Source organism: Euprymna scolopes, chromosome 2 (assembly GCF_053919585.1).
Source record: "Euprymna scolopes isolate OS-2025 chromosome 2, ASM5391958v1, whole genome shotgun sequence".
NCBI lineage: Eukaryota > Metazoa > Mollusca > Cephalopoda > Sepiida > Sepiolidae > Euprymna > Euprymna scolopes.
In genome coordinates, this window is record NC_136483.1 from 191896108 (window position 1) to 191917435 (window position 21328).

Genomic DNA, 21328 nt, shown 5'->3' on the forward strand with positions numbered 1-21328 from the left:
ACAAAATTTGCTCCACTTTCCTAAAAAAACTAGAATGGTCCAGAAATAGAGGATCATTTTACGTTAAATTTATATACGAAACTGGTCTACCACTCTAAATTATAAGTAAGTAATATTTTTTGCTTTTTGTTTCCCTTCTTTCCGCCAAGTTCAAAAGTAATTGCCTAAAAAGTAGAATCTATTTTTTTTGGGGGGGGGGAGGCTCAGCGGATAAGCGGAGGGTGTTAATTAACAAATTCACACAAAAAAAAAAAGAAAAAAGAAAATACTACAGTTTATTATATTTATTTTACATAAAAACAGTTTCATTTTTTTTTGTTTAGTGATATTAAGCCACGCCTTTATCTCCAAAGGCTAGTTTACTAACGGAAGATGATTCATCAAATTGAAGTATTGCTTCAATGAAGCAATGCTTCATTTACAACAGCGTCCGTTCAGTTTTTAAGTGCGTGTTGTACGCGCGGTCGGATCGTAGTTCGGCGCTCCTGTGTGTGCATGTAGTGCGTGTTATACAAAGACACGTTCATTTGCGCGCGTGCGTATCTGTGTATATATAACGCGCACACGGAAGGAGTTCTTTACAGAAAAATTAAGCCAACGAGAACAACAAAACCGAATTCGACATACGAGATGGATGTTTTCGGAGTTTCTATTCCCAACTTTCTGTTGGTCATCTCGATTTTTTTAGTCACTGCTTATTTGTAAGTTCGAAATTATTATTTTATCTATCCGGTCAAGTAAACGAAACATTTTTTTTTTTTTTTTTTAAATCAACAGCTTTATTTTTCATTTTCGCCCGACTTTCTGTAAAGTTTTGCGTCTTTCTTTTCAAAGGAATTTTTTTTTTCTCTTTTTAAAGAATTGTTGTTTTTAATTAAAACTAATTTTTGTTGCTATCCGTATTCTACAATCTCAACTACCCCAGTCCAGTGACCCCACTACAAATATTTACATCAATTTTTGTTTTCATTTTTAAATCCGTTCAATTCATTGTTGTCGCTATTTATTGATTTAATCTCTGTTTATTCTGTGATATGTGCCTTTTTTTCTCGCCTCTACGTAACTTACGTATATATTTTTTTTATTATTATTTAAACCAGCTGGCTTCATAGGTTCGCTATCGCTTCCTAAAGTTCGCGACTTAAACAAAAGTTTTAAATAAACTTTTCATTTATGATTTTGTTGTAAAAAAACAAAAACAAAAAACCTCTCGCGTTTATTCATATAGAAAAATAAGCATTAAACTTTTTGTAATTGTGACACATTTTTTTTTAATGTGATTGTGTGATTGTAAAGAAAGAAGAAATCAAGTCGCCTGGGCGATGGTAAAAATAACTTTTGTTGACAGTTGCTATTGCTTTTTTTTTTTTTTTTTCTCAAAACGTGAACCTGTTGCCCATAATTGATTCACGTTTTCGGTAAATTACATTACTTGATTCCCTCCCCCTACTTAAAAATTAACTGGTTCAAAATTGTTACAGAAAATACGTGATTATTCACATTTTGATCCAAACAACTGTTCACTTCCTATTTGCTTGTTTCCCCACTATAGCAGTCAATCTAGAATGCCCCCCCCCCGACGGTATTCTAGATTGGGAGAAAAATTAAAACTGCCTCAGTCTAAAAAGATTTCTTTTTTACTGACCGAGGACAGGACAGATGAAGTGTAATATCATAACAGCTACAACACTTACATCTTAGCGAATTTTTTAAATTTTTTTTGTAAATAATGAAATCGACGGTTTAAACAGATTTTACAAACTTCGAATAAAATTCATGTATAAGCGATAAGTGATAATGGTAATCGTGAAGAAAGAGAGAGCCTGTTTCCTCCGTTTAAATATAGGTGGTGTTTGTGTTACTGTCTGTCCACCCAATTACGGAAGCACAAAATGTATATAATGGCACTCTTGAAATAAAAATAAATGTTTTTGTTATATTTTTATTTTAAACATTTTTTTTTGCAAACATATTTACATTTTTTTGTTTTTGCAAACATATTTAAGTTTTATTTTTCCAAACATTTACGTTTTGTCGCTTGTTTATTTTCAAACATTTACATTTTTTTTTGTAAGCATAAACTAAATAGTTTTGCTATATTTTTCCTTTAAACATATTTATGGGTACAACCGTTTGTCCGCGAGTATTTTTTACGCTCTTATAATAATAATAATAATAATAATAATAATAATAAAAAAATGAACTTTTTTTTCTTTTATCTTTTTTTATGGACCCCCCCCCCCATTTTTTTCTTAATTTTTCTGCACTTATTTTACCTTTTCCGCGAGTTATATATTTGAAAAAGGATATTGTAAAACCTGACTCTTACTTGAAACTACTATTAAAAAATAGCGCGGTACAATAAGTGCATAGGCAAACTTTTCAAAAAGAAAAATATTTAAAAAAAAAACCCCAAAAAAAACCGTAAATGCTTGAAAATAAACAAGCAACAAAGCGTAAATGTTTGGAAAAATAAAACTTAAATATGTTTGCAAAAACAAAAAAATGTAAATATGTTTGCAAAAACAACAGAAAACAAAAAAACAAACGTAAATATGTTTGCAAAAAAACAACCAAAAAACATGTTTAAAATTAAGATATAACAAAAACATTTATTTTTATTTCAAGGGTGCCATTATATACATTTTGTGCTTCCGTAACTGGGTGGACAGACTGTAACACCATCTATAGTCAAACGGAGGAAACAGGCTCTCTCTTTCTTCACGATTACCTTGATAATGATATTAAGAACATTTTGGAGTTTAAATTGCGCGCGAAAAAATTGAATGCGCAAAGTGGAGTACATGGAGTCAGTCCCAGAAATTGCTGAAGCAGTTTACGATATATCACTTTATTTTATATTTCCATTCAAAATTGTGTAATTCTTCAAAATTGAAGAAATAAAAGCACAAGTGGAAATAAAAGGAAATAGTTTTATTTAAACTGCTTACACATTAAGTCATAGTTGTTTTTTTTCTTTTTGTAATAATTACACGTGAAATTATTCAAAGTTTAAAAAATGCGAAACTGAAATAAAACGTGTTTTGTATCTATTCTATAATTTACCCTTACAATTGAATTAAAAACATATAAAACTTTAATTAAACTTGGAAATACGATTTAAAAAATAGCGCGGATCAGTGCACTCTCTGCACTAGCACCAACATTTGTATTCAAAATTGAGAATAACTGAATTTCTTTTCTTTTCTTTACTATTTTTCGTTTCACATGTCAGTTACGGTTCGCGTTTTTGATGCTTTAATTTTTCTCGTCTTACACTGTCAACACAAAAACGTGGCTATAAACAGGAAGACAAAGGGTTCATGAGAAGCTCAATTTCTTATGACCTATTAATAGGGTGGAAAAAAATTAAAAAGAAATGGTTTAATTTAATATTTTCGCCTCTAGCAATACAAACATAAACAAAAACATGGCTCCATAAGCAAGTCTCATAAGACTCCATTTTAGCATATTTAATATTTCAAACGTGTTTCATCTTCAGATTGCATGCGTAATACTAACTTGATTTTAACTCGAAATGGTTCCTCATTTACTGTCATTTAATAATGCTAAAGGACAACATAAAACCATTTTTATCGCCTCTACAGATTTTTTTAAATCGCATTGTTTAGTTATGGATTTTATCACTTACCTTTAACTGACAAAAATAATGTAACTATTTTTTTTTATTTTTATTTTATTTTTATTTTTTTTTAATTTTCACCCCAAACAAGGAGTGTCACTTTGAAGTACCTATTTACAATGCCTCCCCACAGGACAGTTAGACACCAGGGTCGTTTTTTAACGTGGAGAAAAGGTACAAAAATAAAAAAAATTGTCTCCGTCGTGAAGGATTGCTCATCCACTGAAAGAGAACAAGAAATGGAAGTGCAGCATCTGAAGAACAGATACTACACTTTGAGATATTAAATTCTTTATTCAAGCTAAAATTACAATGTAAGTTCCAACTGAACAAAAAACTTAGACACAAGGCCAACTCGAAAAAGGGGAAAAATGTGGGGTCGTTGGTCAACCTTATCACTCCAGAACTAAACAAAAGTTTCTCTTAGCTAGTATCTTCTTTCACCATAATACCACATTCACTTTTTCGTACTGGGAGACGTCCTACTTAAAACCCAATTGTTTAAATCATTTTTTATTTATGTGTAAAAACAAAAAAGATAACAATGATGATACAATAATTCATTTGTGCCGAGGGCGGGAGACTTGGCTAAAAGGCCAAGTGTCACTTTGAAGTAGGGGCTACTATCCGGGACATAAGTTGCAGGGATACTATGAAGGGAGTTGAGTAGCAAAATGTTCACATTACACTTTAACTTTTGCATGAAAGCAGAATCCCGGAAGGGAGTTCCAAAGTCTTGCAGTTCTGAGGAAGAAACTATTGAAGTAGAAGGCCTTTTTTTTTTTTTTTTTTTTTTTTTTTTTTTTAAATTTTCACCCCAAACAAGAAGTGTCACTTTGAAGTACCTATTTACAATGCCTCCCCACAGGACAGAGTTAGACACCAGGGTCGTTTTTTAACGTGGAGAAAAGGTACAAAAATAAAAAAATTGTCTCCGTCGTGAAGGATTGCTCATCCACTGAAAGAGAACAAGAAAGGAAGGGGTGGGATTTAGCTGCCAGTTCAGGACCTATCAGGTTGGCGACTCTTTTGAACTCTGTCCAGGAGTGAGAGACTAGTAGCAGATGTACCAGCCCAAATGTGACAACAGTACTCCATACATGGGCGAATGATAGCCTTATGGAAGTACAGGATAATTTCAGATGTAAGTAGCTTTCTAGCATGGTAGAGAGCCTACCTTTTTCGCAGCAGCCTTGGCAATGCTCTCAATGTATCTATTCCAGTTCATGTTCCCTGTGAACGTTAGGCCAAGGAGTTTAAAGGGAGTACTTTCAGGTAATGTGTTCTTGGCCATTGTTATTGGTGGTAGAGAAGGTTTCTTGTAATTATTGAAGGAAACAAGCTTAGTCTTGGCAGTATTGAATGTGACCATCCATTTTTGTCTCCATTCAACTACAGATTAGAGGTCTTCAGCTAGTGTTTCTGCCATTTCCTTAGATATGTGTTCATTTGTTTTCCCCCTCATGCCTATTATATTGAGTGGTTTCATCAGCAAATATACCTCTGAAACAATTTTATCAGGGAGGTCATTTATGAATATTAGGAATAATAAAGGTCCTACGATAGACCCCTGAGGTATTTAAATCATATTGTTTAGATGTACGACTGTTGAGGACAACCTGGATTTTTCTCTTTCTTAACAAGAATTTAATTACATTATGTATTCTTCCAGTGATACCATATGATCGGATTTTCCTTAGAAGACCATCGTGCTATACCTTGTTAAAAGAGCTTGATTAATTATGAATTCAAATAATTTGGTGAAAAGCGGGAGGAAGTTAATGGGGCGATAATTTAATAGGTCAGTTCTTTCGCCAGAATTCTTGAAAACTGGTACCACAGAAGCAGTTTTCCAGCAGTCAGGGAAGCAAGATTTGTTAAGGCATTTGTTGTAAAGTTTGGAAAGAACTAGAGCAACCTCAACGAAGCATTTTTTTTTTAATAGCACAGCCGGGATGAGATGCTTTTGAGGTGACTAGGTTTTTATGAACCATGCACCTGAGAAGGCATGATTTTCAGATCATCTAGTGTGTCCACAAAGGAAAGTCAGGGAGGGAGTGGTGTGCCGGATCCAATGTGGAGTTTGAGGCAAACCGACTGGCAATATGTTAGCCTTCTCGGTTGTCATGCAAACAAACTCCTGATTGTTTGATGGTGGGAGAATCGTTGATTGCCGATTATTTACTACATTGTTGCTGATTTTCCAAAAATCACAGGTTCCTAATTTATGTGCTTCGATGCGTTTTCTGGTGGTTTCAGTGTATTCTGTCTTAGCTGTCACTATTTCTCTCTTACAATTACTTCTAGCTTCTATAAACTTCTGTCTGAAATCTCCGGTATGCATGCTGCTTTTGAGCAATGGCAGCTGCACAAGTAGAAGTAAACCAATGGGGAGAGTGGGGCTTGCTATAGAATTTCCGTGTGGGAACATGTGCTTCAATAGCAGTTTTGAACCATTCAGTGGTCTCATTTTCACACTATTCAGCAGGAAGAGAAGATATTTCCCCATGGGGAATCTCTGATGAGATCCCTGCTGGCTTCCCAGTCAGCATTTTTGTAATACCTCGTTATTTTGAGCAGTGGCTCTTCATTTTTGGGTCGAGAATTTAGGGCGATTATTGCAGAAAAAAATCTATTTCAGTTTGAGAAATCTTGAGAGGCCATTTATCAACATCTTTTTACACACTTACTGATGCATTATGGTCGAATACTAAAACTTTGCTGATGGGGAAGCAATTAAAATGGATTTGAAAGTAAATTCCAATTTTGTTTCTGGATTAAAAATAAAATGTAAAATAAACCATAGATGTCATCCAAACAGTGAATTTTCCAAAAATCATTAAGTACCTCCAAAGCGCGCCACAGAATTATCCCTCCCCTCGGGTATGTAACTTTAATATAAATTAATATTATCATAACTTGGTAAAATTGACCAATAGCTTTCGCAAAAACAAATAAGTCTGCCTCAATGTTGATTTAAGAATGAAAACATGGAACTGAAAACTGAAACGAAATAGTGAATTTGTCAGTATTTTCATTTTTTTATTTTTATTTTTCGAGTTTCTCACCTCGGTTTGTTGCAAAACAAATCCTTACATTTTTCTCATGTGAACCTGAATAAAATTCCAAAAGTTATCACATGAACTGAAAAATGAAACGAAACGGTGGATTTCTGTCATATATATTATTTACCTTTACTTAAAAATTACGTTCGGAATGTAATATTATCAGTCTCTATCTTTTTTTTTTTTAACTCGCCTTCACTGCAAACAAGGCATATTGCCACTTGGACATAAGGGGTTACTAATTGTGGTTATGCCTAAGTAAGATAACAAGATGTTGGTTTACATTACATTTAAACTTCTGCCTATCTATACAGTCAGTGAAGCAAGTAGCAGGAAGGGTATTTCAAAATCTAGTTGTTCGAGGGAAGAATCTATAAAATCTTTCTGGCATTTAGCGATCTCAACATTGAAGGGGTGTAATTTTGTTGCTAAGCGAGCTTGTCGGGGATATGTACATCGAGGGGTTGCACAAGTGCAACAGGTTCATCAGAGCATATTCCATTAAAATATTTGTAAAACGGGCACAGGGATGCGACATTGTGGTGATGGGACAGTTGGAGCCTAGTTGACAAAGCGGGATCTATTAGATTGGAGACTCTTTTTTGGAGGCTATCCAAGAGGGAGAGATTAGTGGTAGATGCACCATCCCATATGTGGCAACAATACTATTAACAGAAGATATATATCGATGTATAATATTTTAAAAGGTTTTTTCATCTCACCTAAAGTTTGAGCACGTTTAATTGCAGTGATACAGCTTGATAGAGTTAATATATTGGATATTATTATTAGTAGTAATATTTTTAAAGTTTCGAATCATACATTAACAATATAATTATGGAATCTATTATCAATAAGGATTGTTTTTATATTGCATAATTCAAGTAGTTTTGATTTTCACGTCCAGAATACTTTAAAAAGGTGATTAAACAGCAATAACCTAAAATTTAAAAAAAAATATCAACTGTTGACATCGAATTTAACGATGGTTATGTTATAGCCTGTAAGGAATCAATTCCTTAGTAATGTCTTCCACAGATAGGATGTTCTTGAAAAGAAGCTACATTTATGAAAATTCCATCTGATGTTTGGCACATGGAGGAAGAAAGGAAAACTCGTTACAATTGTGCTAGGAGGACAAGTTCTTGCGGTTTAACATGAGAAATTCAGTTCTCCAAAAGTGAACACTCTGGATCAATACAAAAGTAGTCACGAACATCCATCCTCTTCCTGGTCATAATTTGTGTGGAATATTTTGTCTTTGAGTTAAATTTTCTGCATTAAATCGACCTTGTGTCTAGTTTTGCCTTCGTATGGACAAAGATAAATAAAAATAGAATTTATGAATAGAAATTTAGAAAAATAATCTAAAAAAACACAAAACCTAAAATTAATAAAGACGATAAAAAGCAAGCAAAAAATTATGGTATTTGCATTTGTAGTTTTAAGATGTCAGGAAGTAGAGTTTAAAAAGGCCAACTAGTGCTGTGGTCATCTATATCTCTTCTGTTATATAAAAGAAACTTTTTGTGTTCGTTCCCTATCGACTCGAAAATGGCTGTGTAGATTTTTATGCAATTTCACATGAAGGTACTTTATGCACCTGACAGTGTCATTAGATAGGTTTTGTATTGAAATGTCTTTGATAAATATGGATGATCGATAATCGAAATAATTCAATGAAATGTCCGGAAAAATCGTCCATGGAAAATTAGCCAATGGAAAATTCGTCCATTTTTTTTGCTAGGTAGGAAAACTGGTCCATTATTATTGTTAACATTTATTCTGTAGTTGCTTAATTTTCATACCTTGCGAAAATTAGTTCTACGGTATCTAATTTTCCTAAATTCAATTAAATTAAAATTAAAATATGAAAACTGATTTTTAATACTTTTTATTCATTTGAGATTTTATCTGTTTTCCTTTTGTTTTAAGTAGATGGTGGGGGTTGTCCGGGGTGATTTTATCCGATCCCCCAGCTAGCAATTGTAAAGTTTACAAGGAGTTATAAAAAGTATGCTACAAAAACAAACGTTTGATACTTTCAAAGTCTTAGCCTCATGAATTGGACAGTAATAAAATTAATGAATTCAAACTTTCGCATCTAATGTTATTTCCTCTTTGATGTCGGTGTATATACACCCAAATATCCAACTTTCTTTTCGCACCTATTCGATAAAAATTTATATGAAAGTTCCCCTTTAAGTATGAATTTGTTAGCATTTTTTTCGATTTTCCCCTTTTACCATCTCAAAATGCCGCTCCCATGCGCCCCCATGCCCCCCCCCCGACGCTCAGAAAATAGGGACACATTTTTTCTGATTCCGATATCCCCCAAAATTCCGATTTTTTACAACATTTTTGGTATAAAATTTCATATTTTTGTTAGCTTTTGTTTATTTTTATTTATTTATTCTACTTTCTATTTTTACTTTCTCAAAATGCCGCCCCTGACATATGCCGCTCGCAAAATAGGGACACTTTTTTGCGATTCCAATAACTACAAAAGTTCCCATTTTTTACAACCTTTTCGATATAAAATTTCAGATTTTTTCTTAGCATTTTTTTCGATTTTCCCCTTTTACCATCTCAAAATGCCGCCCCATGCCCCCCCCCCTGACGCTCAGAAAATAGGGACATATTTTTTCTGATTCCGATACCCCCCAAAATTCCGATTTTTTACAACCTTTTTGGTATAAAATTTCATATTTTTTGTTAACTTTTGTTTATTTTTATTTATTTATTCTACTTTCTATTTTTACCCTCTAAAAATGCCGCCCCCTCAGGTGTGCCGCCCCCACTAGCTACACCAGTGGTCTATCTTTCCTGATGCTCACTTTGCTTCTCTTTTCGACTACGTGATGTATTTTTTCTTTTTCTTGTAACACTTCCTAATTTGCATATGTGCTTTAACGGCTACTGCTGCTAATATATTCACAAGCCAGCTATTCTACAGCTACTGCTGATATTTTCACATGCGCCAACACGTACTCTATTACATAGTTACCCTGCTAGCCTAATATTAAATGTATAGATCGTCTTTAGAATAAGAATGAAAATCGAAATATTAAATTTCCATTAAAAAAAAAAAAATTCTGGGCAGGAGCTGCTAGAAAGGACTTGTCCTGCATTAATAGTTCAAAATAGACTTCGCAGCCTTGTAGATGTCCTTTTATCTTCCCTGCAACCTCTATCTCACAGAAGAGATGTTGCGAGTTTCTCTGCTTTATCGTTATTTTCATGGCAAGTGCTCGACTGAGATTCAGTCTATGGTCCCCCCTCGCCAAACTTTCTTAAGAAACACTCTCAATAATTCCCCAACTCTGTATCTGTGCCTAAACCTAAACGTAGATTCCATGAACAAAGCTTCTTTCTTAGAACTGCACGCCTGTGGAACTGTCTTCCGTTTCCCTGCTTTCCCAGCTGACTACAATATGATTGTCTTCAAGTCCAATGTAAACAAGTTCTTGATGAGCCGTTCCACTTAAGTTGACAAATTTACCGAATTTCCATTACTATCGATTACTATATTGTCCAATTGACTACTGTACTCTCTTAACCCTTATTCTCGAGTGGTCTTCTCTGAGCCTTGATATATGGTGATGCCTATGTAAAAAAACAAAACAAAAACAAAAAAAACTAGGAGTTCAATTCCTGGTGTTATGGTTTGGCTAGTTTCACTGCTGCACATTGGTCGGATGATTGTTATTACAGCCTCAGATGATGCCCGTGATCATCATCTTTGTGCATGTCCTGTCGAAAAGCAATAGGTGCTCGGTTTTGCCATAAGCCATAACCTGCATATAGCTTGCTGAAATAAAAGCGCTCTTGTCAAAATGAAATGATATCACTACGTTATTAACAATTAACCACTTTTATTAATTTCAATTAACATTAACGTAATTCAAAACATTTGCATTTCATAACATTGGAAAGATGTTAGTGAAAAGTTAATATGTGTAGTTTGGTTAATAGTTAAAAATAGGGGAGATGCTATGAACAGATCTTCAATTATTCTCTGGAGGTATTAGGTGTCTCTTGATGGCATTTGTGGCAATTGGCTCGTAATGCAATTTCGATGAACGCTAAACAGCAAATTTCTCAAATAGCTTACTATTCAGCTTGTGTGCTGATTTCTTAAAATTACACCTGACTTTGTATTTAACACTGTCGTATCATCATAATTAAAATCTAAAGTTCTAATTTTTTTTTTTGTGATTATTTGTTACTAGCTTGGGTGCCTGGCGTTGCCCGGGTGTTTGGAGGTGTGTGTTGAACAAGAAAAAAAAAAAGTGGTAGTAGGCAGGCAGGCTCGAACCCATACTGCAAAGGAGAAAAAGAATGTGAAAAAAAAAATGACGTCTTTGTCGTTGCGTCCATTGCCAAATCGGAAGTATCGAAGGGTTAAATCAAGGCTAGTCAGTCAAAAAGAGGGGATGACCTTCGAAAATATCGGCGAAAAAAAGCGATCCCTCCTTATAGAAAAGTGCCAAGTTGAGGGTGAAGGAATAAATGTTTTTAGCCAATTTTTTATATTTGTCGTCTGATGGGTCGAGCTTCAAAATGATACCGATCTTGTGAAAATCCACCGCCTCTGTCGAAAGTTTTAAGCAGACATACATACATACATACATACATACATTTAAACAGACAGGTGAGATTTATATTATAGAAGATGACTATAAAAAAAACTATCTCCCCTCCCCCTTCCCCCCAAAAAAATTAAGGAAAATATTTTCCTTTTAATTTTTTAATCGATTTTTTTGTTCATAAATCATATGTATTTAAATCATTTTTTTTTCTTTTTACAGTTATGGAAGAAAATCTTTTGGCTTTTTCACTCAATATGGAATTAAAGGTCCCAAACCAACAACTTTTATTGGAAATCTTTTTGAAATGAGCAAGATTGTGAGTATTTTGGAAAGAAAAAAAAAACTTGATTAAAAAAAAAATATCGAGATTTAAAAGAAAGTACTTAATCTTGAATTAAAAAAAAAACAACGTCTCGGTGTTTTTTGTATTAATTTAATTAGTCATAATGACAATATATCAAAATTTAAAAAAAAATCTACATCTGGTTAAAAATGGATAACTCACGATTAACTATACTGAAACCAGTAATCTCTTAGTTTCGTAAATATTACGTTTCTAAGAACTTAAAATTAGTTGATGAATTTAGTTCAAATTTTAATCATAACTTAAAAATTATACCCCCTAGGGTTCTCTGATATTTTAATCATTTTTATAATTTGTGTAAACTTACTTCCAACTAAATTCCAAAATTTGAAACCTTACAGTGCAGATCTAACCACTTTTTTCTTCCTAAAACATAGCGACTTTTACACCTGACATGCCTCCTCTCAAAAAATTCAGAAATGTGAGAAAGAAATCTGATTATTTTGTATTTTTCCTAAAAAGTAAACAAAAAGGATAAAACTAACGCTCTACTTCTGAGACCATCTTTCAAACTAATCAGCCTAACATTCACAGGCAACATGAATTGGAACAAATACATTAAGGACATTGCCAAGGCTGCTGCAAATAAGGTGGGTCCCTCTACCGTTACACAAACTAGAGATTATCCTATATCTTTACCAAGCCACAATTCGGCCGTGCATGGAGTATTGTTACCATTATTTGGGCTGGTGCATCAATCACTCGTCTCTCACTCTTAGACAGGGTTCAAAAAAGTCTCAAATCTAAGAGGTCCTACACTGTTGGTCAACTTTTGTCCCATCGCCACAATATCACATCCTTGTGCTTATTTGTCGAGTACTTTAATGAAATGTGCTCTGAAATCTGTTGCCAAGGCTGCTTGAAAAATGGTGGGATCTTTCTATCGATCCAGTAGATATCTCACTGCTAATGCAATTCTCTATCTATATAAGAGCCAGGTATATCCAAGGATGGAGTACTGTTGCCACATCTGGGCAGGAGCTGCTAGAAAGGACTTATCCTGCCTTGATAATGTTCAAAATAGACTTCGTAGCCTTGTAGGAGATGTCCTTTTCTCTTCCCTGCAACCTCTATCTCACAGAAGAGATGTTGCGAGTTTGTCTCTGATGTATCGTTATTTTCATGGAAAGTGTTCGACTGAGCTCCCGTCTATGGTCCCCCCTCGCCAAACTTTCACAAGAAACACTCGTCTAGCTGAAAACACTATCAATAATTCCCCCAACTCTTTATCTGTGCCTAAACCTAAACGTAGATTCCATGAACAAAGCTTCTTTCTTAGAACTGCATGCCTGTGGAATTGTCTTCCGTTTTCCTGCTTTCCGGCTGACTACAATATGGTTGTGTTCAAGTCTAACGTAAATAAGTTCTTGATGAGCCGTTCCATATAAGTTATCAAATTTACCGAATTTTCATTACTAATGATTACTATATTGTTCAATTTCTACTGTACACACTTTAACCCTTATCCTTGAGTGGCCTCTTGGCCTTGATTATGTGGTGATGCCTGCGTTAAAAAAAAAAATTCATAGTACTTTTGTATCCTCAACGTACCTACCCTAACAAGCAGCAAAATCCCACACCTTCATTATCGTTCCTAGATGTCATAAAGCCTTCTACTCTAATATTTTCTTCTCTTGGAATACTAGACTTTGGAATTCCTTCCCTGTTTCCTGCCTCCCTAATTGTACTAACTTGCAGAAGTTCAAATGTAATGTGAACAGACATCTCGCTGCTAAACTATCTACAGATCTCTGTTAGACATGATCCCAAATAGTAGCCCCTCAAGTTATTCCTTGTATTGGAGTAAAAAAAGAGTTAAAAAAAAAAAAAAGAAGAAAAATAAAGACTGCTTAAACATAGAAGAAAAGTCTCCATCAAATATGGTTCTTCTTTTTTTTCATAATGTGTAATCCCAAATCACGTGACACAATGTTTATTAAAAAAAATGACCGACTTTCTTGAATCGCATTTTATTGAAACATTTCGGCCTTGAATTCCAGAAAGATCATCTAATTTCATTTGATCATCTTGTTTTGCATATTGACTCATTGTTTTTTTCTTTTCTTTACTCTTACTTTAACAAGGCGTATTGCCACTTGAATGTAAGGGGTTACTATTTGGGACCAAATCTACAAGGACACTTTTTTTTTTTTTTACAAGGTAGCACTTATCAAGGCCCGAAGGCTACTTGAGGATAAGGGTTAATGAATGTAAGGTGGTAGTTAATGGTGTAGATTGAGTAGAATTTGGATTATTTAAAGGGACAGCTCAACAAGAACTTGTTTACATTGGACTTGAAGGCTACCATATTGTAATCGGCAGGGAAGCAGTTCAATGGAACAGTGTTCTACATGCGGGCAGTTCGAGGAAAGAATCTTTGTTTATGGAATTTGCATTTAGAATTAGGCACAAATAGTGGCGAAAATTGTTGATAGTGGTTGTAACTAGTTAAGCGTTTTTGTGATGGTTTGGCAAGTGGTGGACCATAGATTGGAACTCAGATGAGCACTTGTCATGAAAATATAAAGACGGGCGCACAACATCTCTTCTGTTGGAAAGAGGTTGCAGGAAAGAGAGAAGGATATCGCCTACTGTGTTTTTAGATAGGGCGCACCGAGCAGCTCTTGCCTAAATGTGGCAACAGTATTCCAATTTAGGACATATTTGGCTCTTATATTAACAGAGAATTGCATCAGCATTGAGATACCTACTGGAGCGGTACATGATGCTACCCCTTTTCCAGCAATCTTGGCAACAGATTTGATGTATATATTCCATTTCAGATCAGGAGTGAAAGTCAGTCTCAGAAGCTTGTCAAGACATGGCGCTTCCACAAAACGAGAGCCATTCATTTCAGTTGGAGCCAAATGAGGGTCAGTGATATCTGATGAAAAGAGAGAAGCTTGGTTTTAGATGCATTAAAATTAGCCAGCTACTTTTCTCCCCATGCTTAATATCATCTGGCTCAACGTTGCTTAACTTTGGTGATTTAATGAGACCTGATGTGTCGACGTGATTATGTTGTATATATATATATATATATATATATATATATATATATATATATATATATTGATAATACAACATTATATTAAATTATTTTACTTTTAACTTTTTATGTTATTAGATGTACCTGGTATTGCCCGGTATTAAACGTAACTTTATATTCCTTAAAAAAAAAATTAAGTAAAAAAAAAAAACAAACAAACAAAAAAAAAAAACGAAAGAAACTGAGACATGTGCATGCGAGTAATGTTTTTTGTAAGCAGTTCAATTCTTGCAATTAAAAAAAAATCAAAATACTCGATCTGAGATCGAAACCAAAACCTAAAGACACTGAGTCAAGTAGGATAGCCATTAGGCCGGCTTGTCACGACCTTTTAAAGTGTTTTCAAACCTACTTTTTCTTAACATAAAGAAGCTGTTGTGTAAACGATTCGGGCATGCGCAGTCATGAAACAGTTGATAAACAGATAAAAATCTGACCTCCCCACGTACCAATTTTTCAATTTTGATCCCTTAGCAGCCCTTTTTTCCGGATGAAAACCGATAAAAAAGTTTTCCACATGTCTGAATATCCTATATATTAAATTTCAAGTCTCTAGATAAAAAATTCTTTGAGTATATAGGTTGAGAGTTGTTCTCACACACGCACATACACACACATTCTCACTTTTATAGATATATGGATAACGAGAGTTAAAAACCAAAGAACCCTGAATTTTTCATTATTCTTAGGGCGCATATCTATTGGAGAAAATAGAAAATTCAATTTAATTTAATTCTTTTAAAACAATTTTAAGACATAATTTGTACATGAGATTATTTTTTAATTTGTTCTCTTAATTATAAATAGAACTTTTCATTGAGTATCTTTAATATACTTTGAAGTTATGTTTATTTTTTTATATGGGAGTTGAACAACTTATGATCGACTATGATAATTCTTTTAACTTCATTTGTTTCTTTTAAATTTATTAAATTCCGTTAAAACATTTGTGTGGGTAAAAAGAATGTTCCAAGTTTATTATTTCTGCAGGAAATTCTTTTTTGTGTGTTTATAATAATCGTTTTTAATTAACCCTTTATGGCCTGGTTAAACTAATTCGTTCAATCGTAAATAAATGAATATAACGGCATAAATATTGAAAACATTGCCAGGGCCGTTGCGAAAAAGGTAGGCTCTCTCTACCGTGCTAGAAAACTACTGACACCTGAAAGTATCTTGTACCTCTATAAAGCCACCATTCGCCCATGTATGGAGTATTGTTGTCATATTTGGGCTGGTGCATCTGCTACTAGTCTCTCGCTCCTAGACAAGGTTAAAAAAAGAGTCGCCAATCTGATAGGCCCTGAACTGGCATCTAAGCTTCAGCCTCTGTCCCATCGACGAAATGTTGCATCCCTCTGCTTGTTCTACAAGTATTTTAATGGTGAATGCTCTGACGAACTGCAGACACTTGTGCCCCCACGACGTAGACACTCTCGACAAACCCGACAGGTAGCTAAATCCCACCTCCACACAGTAGAGATCCCTAGATGTAAAAAATCTTTCTACTCCAGTAGTTTCTTCCCAAGAACCGCTAGACTCTGTAATTCCATTCCAGGTTCCTGCTTCCCTAACTGTACTGACATGCAGAAGTTCGAGTGCAACGTGAACCGACATCTTGCTGCCCAAATCCCTACATAGTGCCCCAGTAGTTGCTGCCCCTGATAGTAGCCCCCTACACCAAAGTGGCAATGTGCCTTGTTTGGGGTGAAAATGTAATAAAAATAAATAAATAAATAAATAAATAAATAAAGTGGGAATTGATTCAAACACGCCTTGTACATATTAGTTCAGTATCTGGGTAGATAACAGATATCTCCAGATTGCAACTGTCCATTGCTTACATTCAGTATACAGCCATCTGTATCAGAGATAGGAGGATTCTGTTTGTTGTTATAGACATCGTTTTTGTTCCCCCCCCCCAAGTACTATGGATAATAATCAAAGTAAGTTTATAAAATGCAAAAATTCTCAGTGGTAGTTTAACTACTGAACTTCATAATTTTTCCAGTTTGAAGACAATCATAGTATTATTACCCTTTAAATTAACTAAAATTAACAAATATTTTTTTTAATCATCTACATCATAATTCAGGTCATAAAGGGTTAATATCCTTGTCCAAATGTTATATCAAGAAACACCAACATATTTTCATAAAATAACCTCTAAGCTATCACGTCTAATTAAAAACTAATGTAATTTTACTTGGTATTATTTGGATTATGCGGACTGCTATTCTCATTTGGAGTGTTATTTTCACAACGTTTCAGCCGGTGTAACATCCGATCTTTTTCAGGTGCATCTTGTCAAATTCATAACTCTTTCTGTCCATACGGAATTTTGAACAGAAGGTCGGAGGTTACATCACTCGAAACGCTGTGATAATAATACTTAAAATAAGAACAGTAATCTCAATAACTTGTTGTAGGTATTAGGGTCTGCTAGTTAATTTAATTAACCTGAAATAGAAAATACTTAACACGCATAAGTTAAGCACAATGACTAACAAAACTGCGTCTGAGTACAAATTTATTAAATGTGCCAACAAATGCAGAGAATACAACATTTCACAATGACAAAACGATACAAATGTTCATTAACTCACATGGGTGGAATCTTTCTCACCTGACTACAACTTGGATGTCTTCAAGTCCAACATAAACAAGTTCCTGATGAACCGTCCTCTTAAGTAAGACACTTTATCAAATCTCCAATACTAACGATTACTACGATACTATCCCATTGATTACTGTACACGCAATAACCTTTATCCACGAGTGGCTTCCGGGGCTTGATAAGTGGTGACCTCCATGTAAAAAAAAAAAACTCTATCTTGGATATGACGGAGACATTCTACCAATGCTGGAATGCACTCAGCATGGGGGAGTAATTGTTCTCTACCATGTAAGGTATAATGACGCGCAGAGAACTTTCTTGGGATAGGTGCTCAAATGAAAAAACGTGAGATGACAACAACTATGGAAGGCAGTAATTACTGAGGATACAATTAAGAGACTCGGAATTCCTATCCCGTCATGGTTAACCACCTGACGAAGGCCAGAAGAATAGTTGGCTGAAACGTCATGAAACAACTAAGATGAGGTTAACAGTCCGCAAATAGATAAATATACAAATTATTTATCTCAAAGGATTCCAATAATAAATTGAATTGTTTCTTTCTTTTTTAAAAGTTTTCTAATGCTTTTTTTTTTTTTTTTTTTAAAGCTCTCATTCATTATCAACTGTCTGACTGTTTATATCACAAGCATGACGTCATTTAAACAATGAAGCGACCTTAGTTTACAAACAAGAAGCAAGTGGCATTTCAGGACTTTGATGATATGTTAAGATGACCAGATTATTTTCTGTTTTTATTTACATGACTTTACATGATAGGGTTAACCATTTTTGACTATTGGTTCCACTTCTTTTGTATTCACGTATTCATTTTTATTCATTGCTTTTTATTGAAGACGAGTTCACATGCACCTCGTCAGTAGATATTTATCAGAAACTATTATCTTATCAAAACAAATGTCTACTTTAATAAAATTGTGTAACAACCTTGTGTGTGTGCGTGTGTGTGTGTTTCTTGTGTCAACAAAGTTTTGATAATTATTCGTTATTTTTATTTACTAATTAATCAGTTATTTATTGAAATGTAAGTACAACATTAACTAGAATTATACATTTTTTTTAATCCTATTAAAACTAGAATCAACCCCTTTTTTAAAATTCTATTAAAAATACAATTACGAAATTAAATCCACCAGAATTCATTTATTTTTAATAATTCGTTTTAATCTTTTAATATTTGAAAATAAAATACTTAATACTATGTGATCTTTTGGAATTTGAAAGGAATTCATAAGCATTTTAAACTATTTAATAAAAACTAATTCGCGGCTTAAAAATTCTTACCTAGTCCTCATTTAATTAAAAAAATTGAAAATTTTGGTAACTTTTTACATCAAATTTTATAAATTAAAATATTACCTTAATAACAATTAGTTATAAATTTATTGAACTTGGTTCTCAATTTAATGACCACATAATATTGTAAATAATAATTTGGCAAGAAATTAACACCAGCAAAATAACACCACCACCACCAACAATGACAGCAACAAAACGCTAACAACAATAACAGCAAAATACAATCAAAATAATAATTTGGTAAGAAAGATAACTGCCACAACTAACAACAACAAAACACCACCACCAACAACAACAACAGCAACAAAACGTTAACAGCAACAGCAAAATACAATCAAAATGATAATTTGGCAAGAAAGATTACTACCACAACTAACAATGAAACTTTTGTAATAAAAAAAATTTATTACAAAAAGATGTAATACATTTCAATTTTTTTTTCCTTTCTTTAAATTGAATCAACTTTTTCATAATTTTATTTTTAAACATGATCAGTTGTAAATATTTTGAGTCATTCATGTTTTTTAATCATTCAAATTTCCTGTTTTTATTTATTTTAGGGGTTTAGACAAATGTTACTCGAATGGAAGAAACAACATGGTGACATATATGGGTAAGGAATGTTTTTTCATAAATAATTTAAAGGAGTGAAGCAATAGTTTGAATCTTTTATCCAAATAAAGGAGAGATCAAGTTGAACCTCTTCAAAATGAACAACATTAAATATAATAGTACGGTTTTTGGTTGAGATAAGGGAACTGAATTAGATTTTTAAAAGAAATAAACAGTTTTATTAATATTTTTTTTTCTGGATTTAGTTTTTTATATCTAGTTGAAGGAAATCAAGTTGAACCTCTTCAAAATGAACAAACAGTAAATATAACAAACATAGTACGTTTTTTTTCTGGCTGCGATGAACGAATTGAATTAAATGAAAACCAGTTTTATAACTATATCTTTTCTAGAACAATCTGTTGTTTTTCATGTTAATTTAAGTTTAAAGATATATAACTACTCTTAGTTGTGAAGGGATTTCGTTTGAATCTACAGAACTTTATTAGTTTATGCTCCAAATTCCGCTTCGTTCACATACTCCTGGTTTTTGATAATTGTTAGGGAAGATTTTTTTGTATAAACTCCATTTTAGGAACAAAACCAACTTCATAGCCTAGTAGGAGATACTTTTTTTCTCTTCCCTGCAACTTCTTTCCCATAGAAGAGACATTGTTAGCTTGGTTAAGTCATAAATACCGGCTGGTTGAGCCACCTGGGACAGATGTTGAAAGGTACACAATCTTCATGCTAGGAACACCTGCTTCGACTATGGCACTCGTTCCATACGGCGACTTATCAGATTTATTACTTGAACTGTAGCAAGACCACTCGGCTACTTCAAACGATATATATCCCTTTCGCGGGATCATATCAGGTAGATACATCCCGAATCTCGTTACTTTTTGAACACTTGTATTTTGAATAGAAATGAACTTTTAATTTATTGGAAAATTTTATAAAACTAAATAACTTTATAAAATATTTTATTAAATGATTAAATCATTTTTTTTTTTCTGAGACTTTGATTTTCTTAAATGTGTTACATAGTAGGGACCCTATGCCAATAAATAATCATTAAGTTAGCTAGTGTGAATTTTGATAAAGGTCACTTGAAAACAGAACCGTTCTCAGGATTGAATGAAAGACAGATGACAAAGCAGGGCAAAAGATCAAACTCCGTAAACAAAACAGGGGTCAAATGTTGACATGACGTCACGTTTTCGCGCCAGTCTCTTTTGAGAAGCCATACAAACGAGACATGTCCAAATGATGTAGAAACTGATAATTTCAATGAATATTATTAATATCTCTGTCCGTTTTCATCATTCATTTCTTGCGTTAGTAACCTAGTAAGTTTGAGAATTAAATAATTATTTAGTTATTAGTCTCTTTCTCCTTGAATAAATTCTCTTCAATAAAACCTAGAAGAAACACGGTAAATGTCTCCTTTATGCGATCATGAAATGGTGATGATCAAAAGAAGTAAGAATGAAAAGAATAAAAAAAAAAACATATCTAAACATCCCATGCACATATGCATAAAGACCTTTATTTGTTTATTGATTGCTCATTAATGAAAACATAACAAACGAAAAACAATTTGAATAAAATAATTAGACTTAATTTTATCAATTTTCAGAAATGAAATTATTTACAAAAGTTGAAGATGTAAAACATGTTTTTTTTTGTTTGCTTTTTTTCACTAAATACGGTTATAATTAAATAAAAACAATTTTTTTTTTTTTTTTTTTTTAAGAATATTTTTTGGGGCTTTTCCGAATTTGGTCATCAGCGACCCTGAAATTATTGGAGAAATCATGATAAAAACTTTCTCGAATTTTACAAACAGACCCGTAAGTAATCCTTTTTGTCTTATGATGAGTGTTTTTAAAAATATTGTCATGTAGGTGCAAAGGATCTTAACTGAAATTCCGAGTAAAGTAAGCCAAAATAATGTCGAAGACCTTGAGTTAAGAACATGTTTTTTTTTGGCAGTCAGCTGGAGATATTTGCCTTGACCACATGGCCTAGCCGCTGATCTTAGATATACAAGGGGTGTTCCAAAAGTAATGCCTCCTATTTTTCATTCCACCTGAATCGATCAAAGAGGATTGCAAATTGTA

General features: G+C 33.5%; 1 protein-coding gene across 1 annotated transcript in view; it reads left to right on the plus strand.

The window, feature by feature from the left end:
* Positions 1–239: 239 nt before the first annotated feature.
* The window catches only part of LOC145300245 (cytochrome P450 3A4-like), a 61268-nt gene continuing 40179 nt past the window's right edge, over positions 240–21328 (plus strand). The window contains exons 1-4 of the mRNA XM_080144468.1: positions 240–701; positions 11520–11616; positions 19211–19263; positions 20962–21058. Coding sequence (XP_080000594.1) covers positions 631–701; positions 11520–11616; positions 19211–19263; positions 20962–21058 — 318 coding nt within the window. The 5' untranslated portion in view covers positions 240–630. The remainder of the gene's footprint in view (positions 702–11519; positions 11617–19210; positions 19264–20961; positions 21059–21328) is intronic.